At 47.1% G+C, this 15459-nt stretch overlaps 1 protein-coding gene across 1 annotated transcript in view; it reads right to left on the bottom strand.

The window, feature by feature from the left end:
- Positions 1–15459, bottom strand: part of rapgef6 (Rap guanine nucleotide exchange factor (GEF) 6) — a gene marked incomplete at its 5' end in the record, with an annotated part of 74874 nt that overhangs the window by 19979 nt on the left and 39436 nt on the right. Inside the window, 10 exons of the mRNA XM_080835678.1 lie at positions 785–1025; positions 1244–1352; positions 1485–1688; positions 2044–2151; positions 2759–2923; positions 3574–3726; positions 4478–4633; positions 6581–6717; positions 7502–7682; positions 9171–9302. Coding sequence (XP_080691804.1) covers positions 785–1025; positions 1244–1352; positions 1485–1688; positions 2044–2151; positions 2759–2923; positions 3574–3726; positions 4478–4633; positions 6581–6717; positions 7502–7682; positions 9171–9302 — 1586 coding nt within the window. The remainder of the gene's footprint in view (positions 1–784; positions 1026–1243; positions 1353–1484; positions 1689–2043; positions 2152–2758; positions 2924–3573; positions 3727–4477; positions 4634–6580; positions 6718–7501; positions 7683–9170; positions 9303–15459) is intronic.

Genomic DNA, 15459 nt, shown 5'->3' with positions numbered 1-15459 from the left:
GTCAAACAGGTCAGCAGAGGACGGACACACATGAAGACACACACTCACACAAACCGCGGAGGCGGCCTATTACTGTGCCCCTTCAGCATCTTACATTTTTTGATTGAAAAAAAAAAAAAAATACATAAGATATGCAGCAGACTGTGTGTGTGTGTGTGTGTGTGTGTGTGTGTGTGTGTGTGTGTGTGTGTGTGTGTGTGTGTGTGTGTGTGTGCTATAGAGAGAACAATAAGGGCATGAAGTACTACACTTCAGCTGCACTGAGAAACTAATAGGCCTCTTAATGTTCACACAACCCCTGCGGCACTGAACCCTCTACAGTAACTATTAAATAAGCCTATGAATAAATAAGAGAGGGAACCTTTGTGAAACGCTGGCCGCACACACTGAGCAGATTTGCTCCAGGGAGATTGAGAGGTCGAGAGGCCTCAGCGAACAGCTTTTCTGCTTTAAAGTGAAAGCCCTTTCCTTTCCTCCACTGATCCTATCTGCTGTTCTGCAGTGGATGATCCCCGGTCCTGCTGAGCGTATCTGCTGGCCTAGATCTGCTCTACTGGGCTACCCCCCAGATGGGTCACTGGCGTTCCCCGAATTAGACCCCTTAATTCCCAGCCACCACTCTTCCATTCAGCCTGCCTCAGTAGTCATCTATCCAATTGGACAGAAACGGTGGGGAAATATTGATGCTCTCGCACACAGGTGGCGTTTGGAACCGGAATGGAAAGTAAGGGGTTGGAAAAGGTGCCGCAGGTACCACTGACACACACAGTAATTCAGCAGGTACCTGAAGGGTTTGGGGGGTAGGATGCTGAAGCGGGTCTTCTCCAGCATCTTCCGGATCTTGTTGCGGCCACCGGACACGGTGTTGGCCTTCAGCTTCTTGTGGCTCTTCTCCGTGGGGAACTCCATGTCGCCGGGCAGGTCCGGGATGGAGAAGCGGTTGCCCTTCTTCTCCTGGATTTTGGGGATGTGGGGGCCGCCGTTCTTCTTCTCGTGGACGATGCGGCTCAGGAGCTCTTTAAACACTGGCATGGACACACACACACACACACACACACACACACACACACACACACACACACACACACACACACACACACACACACACACACACACACACACACACACAAGAGAGAGCGAGAGAGAGAGAGGGAGCTATTCAAACACCTGTGTGTCAAATGTAATAAACATCCCCAAGCAGTATCTAAGGTGTCAGTCTAAGGTGTAGCCTACACCTCCTTACCGAATATATTGGTCTTGACAGTAAGGGAAAGGTGTGTGTTGTTCCTCAGGATGTCCATGGCCTTGGAATAGGAGATGTTCTCAAAGTTCTGCCCATTAATCTCCATGATCTAAAAAAAACAACGAAAGAGTACATATCCAAGTTTACACTGCGCAAGCGTGGAAGCTGAGAGAAACATCTCACATGGGTGAAACTCCGCACACGGTGGGAGGGAGCGCTGTGAGAGCCCTGGAAGCCTCACCTGGTCCCCCCGCTTGAGGCCAGTCTCGGCTGCCTTGCTGCCCTTCTCCACGGCCTCCACGAAGATGCCGAAGCCGCGCTCGCTGCCCCCCAGCAGGCTGAAGAGGAGCGGGGACTCCCTGGACGGCTTCTGCAGGGTGATCTGCCGCCATTTGGCCTTGGCGGCGCAGGCGATGTTCAACAGTCGCAGATGACCTTTCATCCTCTGAACACGAGGAGAGGGGGGGCACAGACACTCAGACTCAGACTCAGCCACCAGAGAGAAACCAATAAAGTCACAGATGGTATTTAATACATATTTTTTAGTACAAATGACTAAATAATAAATTAAGATATACAAAGACAGGATTACTGTGATGCAAAATAAACTGACGTTGCTTAACAGTGATAGTCTTTTGCAAGCCCTTAAGCTAAATTTAACAGTGCGCTGTCGGCACGTTCTAACGCTCAGAGATAAAAGCGCAAACTTCACAGGCATTAACTAACAGGAAGTCTGAAAGGAGGTCAGCGTGTCACACTGAGCTTTGAAGAGCGCACTGGCAGCAGCGGTGTTTACTCACTGAGGTTTCAAGATGCTTCTCAAAGTTCTCCAGGAACTGGGTCATTTCTGGGTTCCCTTCGAAATCATTGAAATGGTTGTTCACCCACAACAGCACTATTCTCGTGACCTGTACAGACACAAAGGAAGACAGTTTGACCTTCAGATGATTGCAGAAAAGCAACGGTAAAATGTCCAAACTTGAGATTGAGGACCAATTTTTAAACAGATAAGCAAAAGTAAAATGATCACAGATTTTTCTACTTGCTTTCTATGGTCTATTTCTACTGCACAAATGTGCGTCTCTGCTTTTGCTGGCTGTTAAATGCCAATTATGCAATGCATTTGTTCGGAGCAACTCACTATGAAAAAATAAATCAGTTTAAATTAATCTTAAACTTTTAAAGCAAAGCAAATCACTGTGAAGGTCATTAAAGTAATTGGGAAAACAGGATTGCTCTGAAATTAGGCTTGATAAAGTAGGAGCTCCATTGCTCAGGTGATGGCAACCTGAGGCAGGTTTTACAAAAGCTACCAGATTCAAACAAACAAAGCTTTAAATCTTTTAACCATACATGCACACACACACACACACACACACACACACAGACACAGACACACACACACACACACACACACACACACACACACACACACACACACACACACACACACACACACACACACACACACACACACACACACACACACACACACACACACACACACACACACACCGTGTCTCGGAGGCTGTCTATCTTAAACCACTCCAGCAGCTTCCTTCCAACCTCCATGGGACTGGACAGGAAGGTGCGGTAGGTTAACAGGAAGTCCTCTATGTAGGTGGGGTCCACCACCGATGGCTCCTCCACCAGGTGCATGATCAGGCGCTCTGGCGTCCCCTGGGAACACACACCAGAGGTCAACATCAGTCCACACACACAAGAGACAAGCTCGCACACAATCACACACACACACACACACACTTAACACCAATTATCTATGTGAATAGCACATTATTACAATGACAATTTTGGTGACAGGCACTTTTTAAGGAAACTGACGGTCTGCACATGACTGGAGTCATTGTAAAGGAAACCACGATAGTTTTACAGGATTAGAAACTAACACTCACTTCTGAATTGTATAGCTAAAAGGGAGAACTGATACTTTTCAAATAAATAAGCAAATAATAAAGAAACTAGAAAAATAAATACTTCATTAAAAATTCCCCACTGTCAAAACAAATTGACACAAGAACACACACGAGTCTTTCATGCGCTGTGTGTGGCAATCTGTTAGATAAAGGTTCAGATAAAGGGCCCCTTAGTTCCTTAGCTCCTAAACAGCTTCTCTCAGAGAGAAAGAAGTCACATGAGGGACAGCAGAATGACGAAATGTGGGAAATCGGTAGACCAGAAGGCACGCGGGCAAGCACAAGGGTTTCTTAAAGCACGAGACAAACAACAACCTCAACGCACAACGACTCACAGACCGCTTAAAGCGGCGTATAGATGGGTGAGTGTGTGCAAGCCCCCTTGGCTCTCCTCACCTTGATGACGATGTGTCCCTTGCGGGTGCCGCTGCGGTCCAGCTCGCGGTGCTCCTTCACCATGACGATCTCGCCCTCCTCCTCCACCTTGTGAGTGTTCTTCTCCACATGGTTGAGGATGCGCCAGTAGTCCTCTTGGGCGATGCACACAAACTGGTCCACAACCACATGAGGACACTTTAGGAACTTGTAGTAGAGGAGCACACTGCTCTTGGCTAGCGTCGGGTACTCGGACAACAGCAGCTTAGAGTCACGGTGGTGAGACATGGAGATTGAGGTTCACTGCTTATAGAGACACCTCTCGTCCACCTCGTTCTGTCCAGACTAGGACTCTCTGGCTATCTATGGTGACTGAGCACTTCTCAGAAAGTTACAAAGGGAAGTGTTGCTTGTTGTGGAAGATCCAGATCAGTTTAAGGCAGAGAAGTGGTACAAGCACCCACCCACTCGCTCGCTCACTCACCCACTCACACACACGTGCACGTACACACAAACTCAAACACCCACTCACCCTAAACCTTCAAATAGTCTCCCATTTCGTTCAACAGACATCTTTTTCCTACGCTCTACGTTCGTGAAATGGCCGCAAAATATATTCGACCAGCGGACAGACAGCAGCAAGTTCATGCGTAGGTAGGAGAGCTATTCACAAAGAGTCTCTACACAAGTGGACAGACTTCAGTGACAAGTAAAAACACACTACAATGATTTTGGATTACATGAGGATTACATGTAATCATTCCATTCCAGATCATATTACATATAATCCTCATGTAATCTAGAATCATTGATCATTCCATTCCAGCAGCTGCACAGTAGCACACATGAACAGACCTACTCTGTGTGAAACATTCGGCATCACTGCATTAAGAGCCACACTGGGGGCGTGGGGGGAGAGGCTCACCTGGCAGTCGTCTCCTTTGGTGCGGACCAGGCCGCTCATGTACTGCTTGTCCAGCGAGGGCGAGATGCCAAAGCTGTTGCCCATGCACAGGATCTCCACCCTGTCCGTGTGGCTGATCTCCACGGAGCCATTGACGATCACGTACCACAGGTCCAGCTGCGGAGAGGCAGATAGAGAGGGATGAGTGACGGATGGGTGAGCCAAGGCATGGTGTGACCCTGGGGGCGTAAAGGGCTGCCATGCGGGCACGCGGGCGTACTGAAGTGTGAGGTGGGTGAGCCTGACGAGGCTCGAGGAACCTGGTGTGAGTGTGGAGCTCCGCGTAAACGGCGAGTGTGTGTGCTGGGGTCATTTACACACTGATCAGTGTGGTCATTTAAATGGTGCTCTACTGATCCAAAACACACAGTGCTTTTTGCCAAGTTCCACCTATAAAGATTTCAGACTGGAGAAAATATAAGCCAGTAACCAGCTGTAATGATGCAAAAAAAAAAAAAAAAACATCATCCAAAGTAGTTACTTTTACTACCAAACCTCCCATAATATTTCAGACCAGTGACAAACAGTGTATATGCAGCATACATTACAGAAAACACTTTCTAAATAAGATATTGATGAATAATTCCAAGTAGTATTTGCACTACTGGCTGAACCAAGGACCGGTATCAAAAAGCACCGCTACATAGCACCCTTACCGCACACAAGAGCTCAGACTGTTCTTCAGCAGTGGCAACACAAACCAACGGACTCTTCTCAGGGCCATACAATGCATATGCTACTCTTGAACTGGCCAACAGGCTACATACATGACACATTTACTGAATATTGTAATCAATCTGTACAATGTATTTTTGTAATTTTGAAATTATATTGACTAGAGATTAATGGATTAATTTTCATCCACATACTTAATTTAGCCACAGCACACCCTATTATTTTATTTAAATTTAATTACATTAAAATCTTTTTACATTTTGTTTTCCCAGATCTGTCTTAACTGCAGTTCTGCAAAGCACTTTGAGTGTCAACGACTGTGCGGAAGGTGCTCCAAAAATAACCATTTGATTGACGGATTGACAGAAGAGAGCACATCCACAGTCTCCGCCCACTCCACAGAGGCAGCCTCTTCCACCGGCTACACTGATGTCACGGCTCTGTCCGTCACGTCCCGACACACCCACTTTTAAATCATGCATAATCCATTAGCCAATCATAACTTATGACAGACGTCTATGGAGCCACTTCTAAGAGCTAACCTTTGAAAGCTCAATCGAAGAGGAACCTCCAGAGGAGAGAAAACATATGCGTGTCTCTTAAAAAAATGGTGCATTACCCAAGCCCTGATAAGGTGAAGGTCCTCTCTTCCCTTCATTCTCTGACTGCAATCCTATTTCCCTGTGTTAATAAAATTGGCCTGGGAGTTAAATTTATTATTATGCTGTCACGCCAGCTGCGGTGCGCACTTCCTAAAAGATTTGCCTTTTAGGCGGGCATGTAAGTTAATTCATTATCCCAGCAGCCTGCTTTAATGATTGATGACTAACGCCAACGCACATGGACCCACGCGCACACATAAGTCAGCACACACACGCCCTTGCACGCGCGCACACACACATGCCCTTGTGCGCCCACACACACACACACACACACACACACACACACACACACACACACACACAGTGTTAAAAGTGCTCTGTACAGCACTAGTCTGGAGGAGAAGGCCACGCATGAGCATCACATAAACCCATCAAACTAATCAACACTGATGAATGCAGAAAGCTTCATTTGACCTGTCTCAGCCTCCATCTTTAAGGTCTTTCCAGAGTACCCACGGGATGAGCTGCCATCGCATCTCTGCCCACTGCATTCACATTTTTACTTGAACCAGTTGAACCCACCTCTGGAAAACTTATAATAACTCACTCAAGTGAATTATTATAAGTGAGGACATGTGTGCTAAAATGTAACGTTTGGCTCCCGTATGCGAATCTAACACATGTTCTAAAACAGGGCCAACATGGTGTCCATATTTGTGCTTGGTTTGCACCTGCAGGCCTGGGGCAGTGTGGTTGGGGCAGTGTGGTGTGACAGAGGGAGGCTCACCTCCTGTTTGTCCTGAAGAATGATTGTGCCGGCCTGCTCCACCACCTCAAACACCATGACCGTGCAGAGTTCCCTCCGCACCGACATGGTCATGTTGGCGAACGCCGGGAGCTGGTGCATGAACTCCAGTAGCTGCTCTGTATGGGGACAGCAGAGGGGAAGGGGGACAGAGAGAGAAAGAGAGAGTGTGAAAGAGAGAGAGAGAAAGAGAGAGAGAGAAAGAGAGAAAGAGAGAGAGTGTGGAAGAGAGAGAGAGAGAGAGAAAGAGAGAGAGAGAGAGAAAGATAGAGAGAGAAAGAGAGAGTGTGTGAAAAAGAGAGAGAGAGAGAAAGATAGAGAGAGAAAGAGAGAGTGTGAAAGAGAGAGAGAGAGCGAGAGAGACAGAGAAGGGGGGAGAAGAATGGAGGGACAAGAGGAGAGAGGAGGATGGTGAGGATCTGATAACGGTGAGTTCTCCCACACTGTTCCAGACCCTCTGTGAGAGCGCCGGTACTGGGCTAGGACAAGGTGACCTCACCCAACATTCTAGTGAATGCAGGCACACAGCAAGAGACCACCTTACAAAAAGAGAACATAAAGCACTCTACCACTCACTCACTCACTCACTCACTCACTCACTCACTCACTCACTCACTCACTCACTCACTCACTCACTCACTCACTCACTCACTCACTCACTCACTCACTCACTCACTCACTCACTCACTCACTCACTCACACACACTCACGCTTTAGCATCTCAATGGAGCTACAGGACAGGAGTACTCTAAAGCAACAGTGTTAAGGCAGCACAGTAGGCCTGAGACAGACCAGGCAATAAGGCAGTCCAGCCCACCACCATCCACCAACCACCTGCCTGAAGACTAGCAGTGAAACCAATGGCAGGCTCTTTCTCTTAAAGTCAGTGCAAGCTAAACTCACCGATGTCGTCGTCAGTGCGGTCAGCTGGATCCTTCTCCAGACACTCGCGCACCAGGTCCCGACCCAGCAGGGGGTCCGTCGCTCGCTCCAGGTCTTCGTCTTCCTCCTCCTCTTCCTCAGAGTCCACTGCAGCCTCTGGAAGCCCAGACAGGTCCACATCTCCCATCTCGCTCTCTGTGGCCTACGGGACGTAGCATCAGCTCGTTACTCACTATCAGCAGAATTAACAAATAACTCAAGAGTCAAATAAAAAGGTAAAGAAATAATAGCTTGTCGCCGCCTAATACGCCGCCATGCAGCATGTTGATCCGAATCCCAGCAGTGATATATAGCCCATTTACTTGGGCAGAGAGCTTGTGGGTAATCAGATCTTTCCGAAACTGAACTGTTTCCTTTGTTATACACACATTCCAATCCCAATTCCCCTGGTCAGATTTCAAGCTGTCCTGAGAAAAGTACATAATCAATTCCCTCAGTGCTATCCAACCCTCTTGCTTATCCTCTGCCTAATAAACGACAATGGCAGCCAAAAATGTAGACTGAAACCCGCAGACAGAGCGAGGAGATTGTTGGCTACAGAGCCACAAGGGCCAGAGACGCTTTTCCTTAGTTCCACCAGGAAGGCCTTAGAGTCAGAGGTAAGAGGTCCAGCCACAATTGAAGGAAGGGAGAGGGCCTATTGTTTAGGGGATGGGCCTTACTTGAAATATTTCGACAGGAAGATTATGAAAATACTTTTTTTTGGAGGGTTTATCTTTATGTTCTTCGGCGCCAAAGTCAGGACAGGTTTCCTGCCGTTGGGCTGAAGCTTTAACAAGGCCAAACCAAGACTACTACAACAGAAGCAAGACTAGTCCAACAACTGCAGGAGTGCATGTTGGACACCAGTGGCCCTGTAACAGGCATCAGATAGAGACGTCTGCTCATGGGATGGAGACAGCAGGGAGCAGGTGTGAGCCCCGAGACGAGTGATTGGGAAAGATACTGAGTGAGAACGTGTGGAGCCCATCAGCGCGAGCGGAGGAGGCTGAGCACACATCTCTCTTGGTGCAGGAGGAGGAGGAGGTAATGATTTTAAATGACCATGACAGCCAGGGAGAGATTAGGGAGGCCAACATCTCTTCACTGTCACAGGCGGAGATACAAGCTCGTCCCGCAGATACAAATACCGTCTAAGCGGGCATGGTTCGAGTTACTGAAAAAAGGCAGTTGTTCTATTCCATATCTACACTTTTACATGCGTTTACTCTTGTTGTTAGTGTCTTATCAATAAACACACGAGCGATAGGGAGAATGGGAGAGTATCAATCAGTCCCATAACAGGAAGGTGGGTCTGATGGACTATATAAAGCTTTAGGATGTGCCGAGGGGGAAAGAGCTTCCTTTTGCGCCAGCAGCCTAACAGACAGACAGGGAAACAGGGAGACACCTTTCCTGCCTGCTGCCAACTAGGCCACGTTAAAGAAGAATAAAACGAAGATCTACAGCCAAACTCAACGAGACACACACACACTCTGCATTATTCTCCATCTGCTCCGTGGAATCTAATCACTGTCGCTCTCCTCGGGCTATGGTCTACTTTCTCATACAAAAGACTCTTGCGTCTTTTGAATGTTTCCTGATTTCAATTATTTATTAAAAAATTTGCATGGTGGAGGATGGGCGGTACCTGGTAGATGTCCGATAGGCTACTGCTGCCAGAGTCACTGGCAATGCTGCGATCTGACTGGCTGGGGGCCATGTGCATCATCTGCTGGTGGGGGTGGTCTGTGAGATGCATTTTGTTGAGGTCTCCAGGAAGCTGTGGACAGACAGACAGAGACAGACAGACAGTCAGACAGACATAGACATAGACATAGACATAGACATAGACATAGACATAGACATAGACATAGACATAGACATAGACATAGACATAGACATAGACATAGACATAGACATAGACATAGACATAGACATAGACAGAGATTGAGTTGGCTAAATAGGGCAGGAATCTCAGTGGCATGTCACTGCAGTACGGTAACACCTGCTACACATTGAGTAGACAGACCAGTGTGCTCTCAGAGTTGAGGACACGGAGACAGACCACACACACACACCAGCACATTACACAGTTGTAAATATTAGAAATCACTCTCTCTCTGTCTCTCTCTAGGAAGAGGCCACAGCTCTTTGCGTTTGACAGCTGACCTATGAGAGTGGCTCTGCTCCAGCACGCCTGTCCCCCCGGCTCTGTCAGCGTAAATCTGAAGAGAGCAGACGCCACGCATCCCTTCTTTATGACCCCGACAGGCCCCCCACGGCTTCTGTTATGACACCGGCACCATCAATATGACAGCGCAGAGGCTTCGTGGCAAGTGACGGAGTGCACACTCCTCAAAATACACACACAGACGCACCTAAACGCACTGATGCTTGAAAGCGATATGCCACTGAGGTAGAAATATAATATATCAAGTGTATACAGCAATAACAGCAATATGACAAACAATATTGATACATCACTGAGTATAAGTAGTGGTCAGGTGGATTACAATTTAAAACACACCAGTTTAAACACCAGGCAAACCAGGGTTTTTTTAAAAATTCAAATCAATTCAACTTGCAGCTACTCAGTGGTAAGATACAAATCTCCATTTGTGAACTGATTTTTATTATTCAATTCAGCAAAATATTCTGCCACTGTAGCAGCAATAAATCACCATGAGGGTTTCTTGGCCTCGCTTATTTGAAAGAACGGGATTTGTTAAAATTCTGCAGCGTAATGAAAAGCACAGACTGTGCACAAAATGAAAACAGAAGACACCAAATGAAGACGGAACAATACCGAAACCACCCCGGAGCCTCAGACAAAGGGAGTGCTCTCTCTGCCACATTTATATGACCTACACAAATGCCACACGAGGTAGCGGTTCAGTTAAAGCACTGTTTTAAAACTAAAGCGGAAGCAAGCCGAAATCTTACCGGCCTGCATCTGACCGGAGAGTCTCTGCGACAAAGGCCCACACCGCAGCACACCTCGTCCATGGCATCATCTGAGAGCCTGACGTCCAGACAAACCTTAGCCACCATCACCTCTGGAGTCGTCATGCCAACATGCAATATTTAATATGCTCAGTCTACAGAGCAACGCCACTTAGCCCCCCACCAGCCAAACACACACACACACACACACACACACACACACACACACACACGCACACACACAGACACACACACGCACACAGACACACACACACACACACACAGACAGACACACAGACACACAGACACACTTACCAGGAGCAAAGGGGAGGGAACTGACAAGAGAGAGCCACACTCTTCCCTCAGTTGGTCACTTTAACATTATGACTAAGTTCACGCAGCAAAGCTCGAGATAAGAAGCGTACGTTAGAGTACACAGGTCACCTGAGCGCTTTGATCCGGCTCCAGACAGAGTAATCACAGAGAGTGGTCATGAGGGTCTGCACCCAGATGGGTGGCATGGGAGAGAGAGGAGGGCGGTGCAGTGCGGTGTGGTGTGCACAGACTGGAGGAGGAGTGGGGATATGAATAATAGAGAGGCGCTCCATCAGTCTTCCAGGGCGCTCTCTCTCTCCCTCTCTCTCAAAAAAAAAACACAAAGCACCTCAGAACGATGCTGTGATATCTGAATGTCCACTACTAAACAAACAAACTCCACGTGTCGTTAGGGACGGCGTCTTTGGTTGACAGCCAACAGAAACTCCAATGCAGGTGTGAGAGAAAACAGACCTGTGTGTGACATCGATATCTGCGTAAATCTGCAGGTTGCACCCTGTTCTGGTGAAGGCCGTCAATCAGGACGCCCACTGCCCTGCCTGGCATGGCTGTGTGACGGCGCAATGACTTTCACCTGTATGTGTGAGTGTGTGTGTATACGAGTGTGAATGTGTGTGTGTGTATGTTTATATATGTGTGTGTGTGTGTGTGTGTGTGTGTGTGTGTGTGTGTGTGTGTGTGTGTGTGTGTGTGTGTGTGTGTGTGTGTGTGTGTGTGGTGCTGTTGAGAGAGGGAAGTTAATGACACGGTTGGGGGGGTAGGTCGTGTGAGATGTGACGGGGAGGCTGTGCTAATTGCTCTAGTCTTGCTGCGCTCCCACACCCTCCCAGTGCTCTTAATCACCCTCCTCGTACCCCGCCCCTCTCCCACCCACTGTCACTCCCAGCCAGGGGGTCTCCCCTACTTCTCATGAATAAATGATTAGGCAGAGAGATTAAAAATGAATGTCAGCTCAATGGGCTTTCCACATGGATCCATCCGTCCGTCCACATTCATCCAAAGAGCCATGCGAGGACAGATAGAGTGTTGGTGGCGTCACCGCCCTCTAAGCAGTCGAACCCGGGTTCGATTCCTGGCCACTGCAGGACGCCTGAGGAGCTTAACTCCAGCTCAAACAGAACAACTTTAGTGACAGACAGTGGTTAAAGTTGGTAAGGATTCCAAATAAATGAATCCACTTATTTTATTCCCTCTCCCTGAGTCTCAACGTTTCTCTGTGTGACTAGGGGATGATTTAAGACGAGGATCTCCAACATCGATAAGTGTAAGAAAATAGCATAAGGATAACAACAAGGTAGAACAAGACCTCTAAAGTCGCAGACATATGGAACAGGTTCTGAAAGGAAAGAGTGTGTGTGTGTGTGTGTGTGTGTGTGTGTGTGTGTGTGTGTGTGTGTGTGTGGTGTTTTCCTGGAAGGTGTTTAATGGAACATTTCCAATTTGTCCTCATGCCCTCTCAAAGACATTTCCCCTGGTTGGCATCCAGATAAAAGGGTGAGAAGGACCCACACAAGCAGGGCGCTGCCTACACAGAAGAGCGTTGGGAATTTCCTCTTTTCCCACCAGGCAAGGGCAGTGGCTTCTGGGGGAACATTGGAATTCCAAACAGTAGGAATTCACCATAATAACAGCAACAGTCAGTAATGAAGAGAGCAGCACACATTGACTGTCCAACAGCGGAAGAAATGCACCAGAACAGCATGCCCACATCCGTACAGTGAGGTGCCATGCCATTTGATTGCTCACTAATAACAAGATTAATGAGATTATTGACTGTCATAGTGGCAAAGTGGCACAGTTCTACAAATCTAGCCATTCATTACCAGTAAATCCTCAGCTTCAAATTTCACAAAAAAGCTGAAAAAGCCCCAGAGACAATGGACAATAACTCGCCCCTCCAAAATGCATAGGTAGCATGTATTTCAAACTGACAATACACACTAAGAATACATGGGGTAAGCGAACTGTATGAAACAGATACCCGAAACACATTTTGTGAGTACAAATCTATGTACGCCTGTGTATGTACGCTTTAAATTATCTAGTGAAGACATCAGGAAATACAAAAATTAAAAATACATTGTACAAGATTGCATAAATTGTTCCACCTTCTCCATACTCTCCATACTACAGCATTACAGCACAGGCTACTACAGTCTGCTTCTGGTCTCCTGAACAGAGCTATGCAAAGCCAAGCCAATTATGTTAACAGCAATAAAACTCAGTGCAGCTCCTGGCTGCCACTCTGGCATTCAGCACGTTAAACTGTAACGATCTGCAGGAGACGAATGAGCTGGGGTACGCCGCTGCACTACTGCAGCCTGAGAAAGAGAGAGAGGAGAGAGAGAGAGAGAGAGAGCGAGAGAGAAAGTAAGAAAGAGAGAATGAGTGAGAGAGAAAGAGAGAAAGAAAGAGAGCGAAAGAAAGAAAGAAAGAAAGAAAGAGAGAGAGAGAAAGAGAGAGAGAAAGAAAGAGAGAGAATGAGTGAGAGAGAAAAAAAAGAAAGAAAGAGAGCGAAAGAAAGAAAGAAAGAAAGAAAGAAAGAGAGAGAGCAAGACAGAGAGCAGAAGAATCTTAATCACTGCACAGATGTGGGGCTCAGGCTGTGGGGATCCAGTGCCAGACCATAATTAAGATTCACAGCCTCGCTGACATAACGGCAGTCTGATTAGGAGTGAAATACAGTGAGTGTGGGAGGACTCCCCACAAAGATTCACCATCCGAGGGGAAAAAAAATAACACTCCCTACAGATACAGGACATGATATAGATGTCATAACCTATGACCTAATGCAATAAAAAAGGCAACAACACAATATCCATTATAATCCATATTCATATAGGCCTAACTTTACTGCAGTCCCAATAAAGGGCATCGCGAGCACTTCATGAATTTAACAGAAGCTGAGGGCACTGGGGCCGGGAGCAGGGCAAGGTCAGGGCACCGCAGATGGCAACACACCAAATTGCGGATGGCTACAACAACCACAACAAGATGTGTGCAACACAACAACACATGTCGACCAGCACAAAAACGCAGAATTGCAGAGGTAACACTGTTGCCCTATAAAGCGCTACATAAGTAGCCTAAAGCTTTTTTTGTCAGTTAGGTTGCAATATCATAACACTCTTTCTATGGACGTCAGCAATGTCGGGTTGACCATTGGCTGGACCACACATCCTTTTTCTCTGTGGGGAGGGAAAAAGCCTGGAGCCTGGAGCACGACCTCTAAGAAACCTCCTTTATATGGAGTCACCTCCTCATGACACCAAAAACATTGACCTAAAGCTTAACATGCACACGGGCACAATCAGGCACACATGTGCTAAGTAAAACATAAATACAACCTTCCACTAAGGGCTTTTTCAAAATGATATAAAAAGACTAACCATCTTCCTGGAGGTACTACACACTACAGATGGGGGGGAGGGGGGGCTCTTTCAAGGAACTTTACCCAGAAAAAAAGCCAACCCAACAGCTCCAAAGATAGCAAGGCTGGGCAGAACTCTAATAAATGGAGCCAAGCATTGGGGGTGACAGCCTGTGAAGGCACTGGGGAAGAGTAAGCTAGTAGAGAACAAAACCACACCAGGGAGAAGAGAGAGAAAGAAAGAAAAAAGGGGTGAGAGAGAGAGAGAGAGAGAGACAGAGAGAGAGAGAAAGAAAGAGAGGAGAAAGTCAGAAGAATGAATAGTCAGAACCCAAAAGCTGGTATGGAGAGCAAAAAAAAAACAACAAAGTAGTGTGATACAATTATATAAGTTGGCAGGCTCACCTTTTCTTAATGCCACAGAGCATGTCCTTAAGACATTCCTGTTGAAAAGAAGGATGAGGCCAACGGATTACGCGTTTAAAAAATTAATAGTCAGCCTCCGAACTGTGTGCACAAGCTGTGTCCATTGGAGTGTTAACTACCTGCTGTGTTCCCATGAATGCAGTTGCAATGGGAATTATGGGCTGATTAATTGTTTATGTCGTCCTACAAGCTTAATCATACAGAGACTTAACCCCATGCAGTAATTACTGGGGCCTCACAATAGACATAGAAACACAACATCTGCTCACTCTACGAGTTTGTGTGTGTTTGTGTGTGTGTGTGTGTGTGTGTGTGTGCGTGTGTGTGTGTGCGTTTGTGTGTGTGTGTGTGTGTGTGTGTGTGTGTGTATGTGGAGTACAAATTACTTTGTTATTAGAGGTTGATCACACACTTGTTCTGTGTGCAAACATGGGCTTAAGCTCTGCAGTGATGTGCTGCTGTGCCCTAACCGTGTCGGCGGGAGCTCATCCCAGTGTTGTGGTGCTGGAGAAGGCAGGAGAAGCACACAGACTGCAGTGCTCAAGAGGGGAGGAAGAGGAGGAGGAGGAGGAGGACGAGGAGGAGGAGGCAAACAGTGCCAGAGGAGCAAACTCCCCACACCTGACATGTAATTCATTTTGCCCATTTCCCTTGTACGTCGCTTTGGATAGAAGCGTCAGCTAAATTACTAAATGTAAATGATGAACATGTAGGGGCAGCACGAAGGCCTAGAGTACTGGGCTGTACCCTCTCAATGCTGGAGGTTTTAAGGATCTGGCCCATGTCTTCCCTGCATGAACCCTGCATGACCTCTGCAAATTCTCCCCATGCTTGCATGGGTGTCCTGCTGCTACTCCTTTGA

This window comes from Sprattus sprattus, assembly GCF_963457725.1.
Source record: "Sprattus sprattus genome assembly, chromosome: 1".
In the NCBI taxonomy this organism is placed as follows: domain Eukaryota; kingdom Metazoa; phylum Chordata; class Actinopteri; order Clupeiformes; family Clupeidae; genus Sprattus; species Sprattus sprattus.
This window is presented reverse-complemented; position numbering and strand designations above follow the sequence as displayed.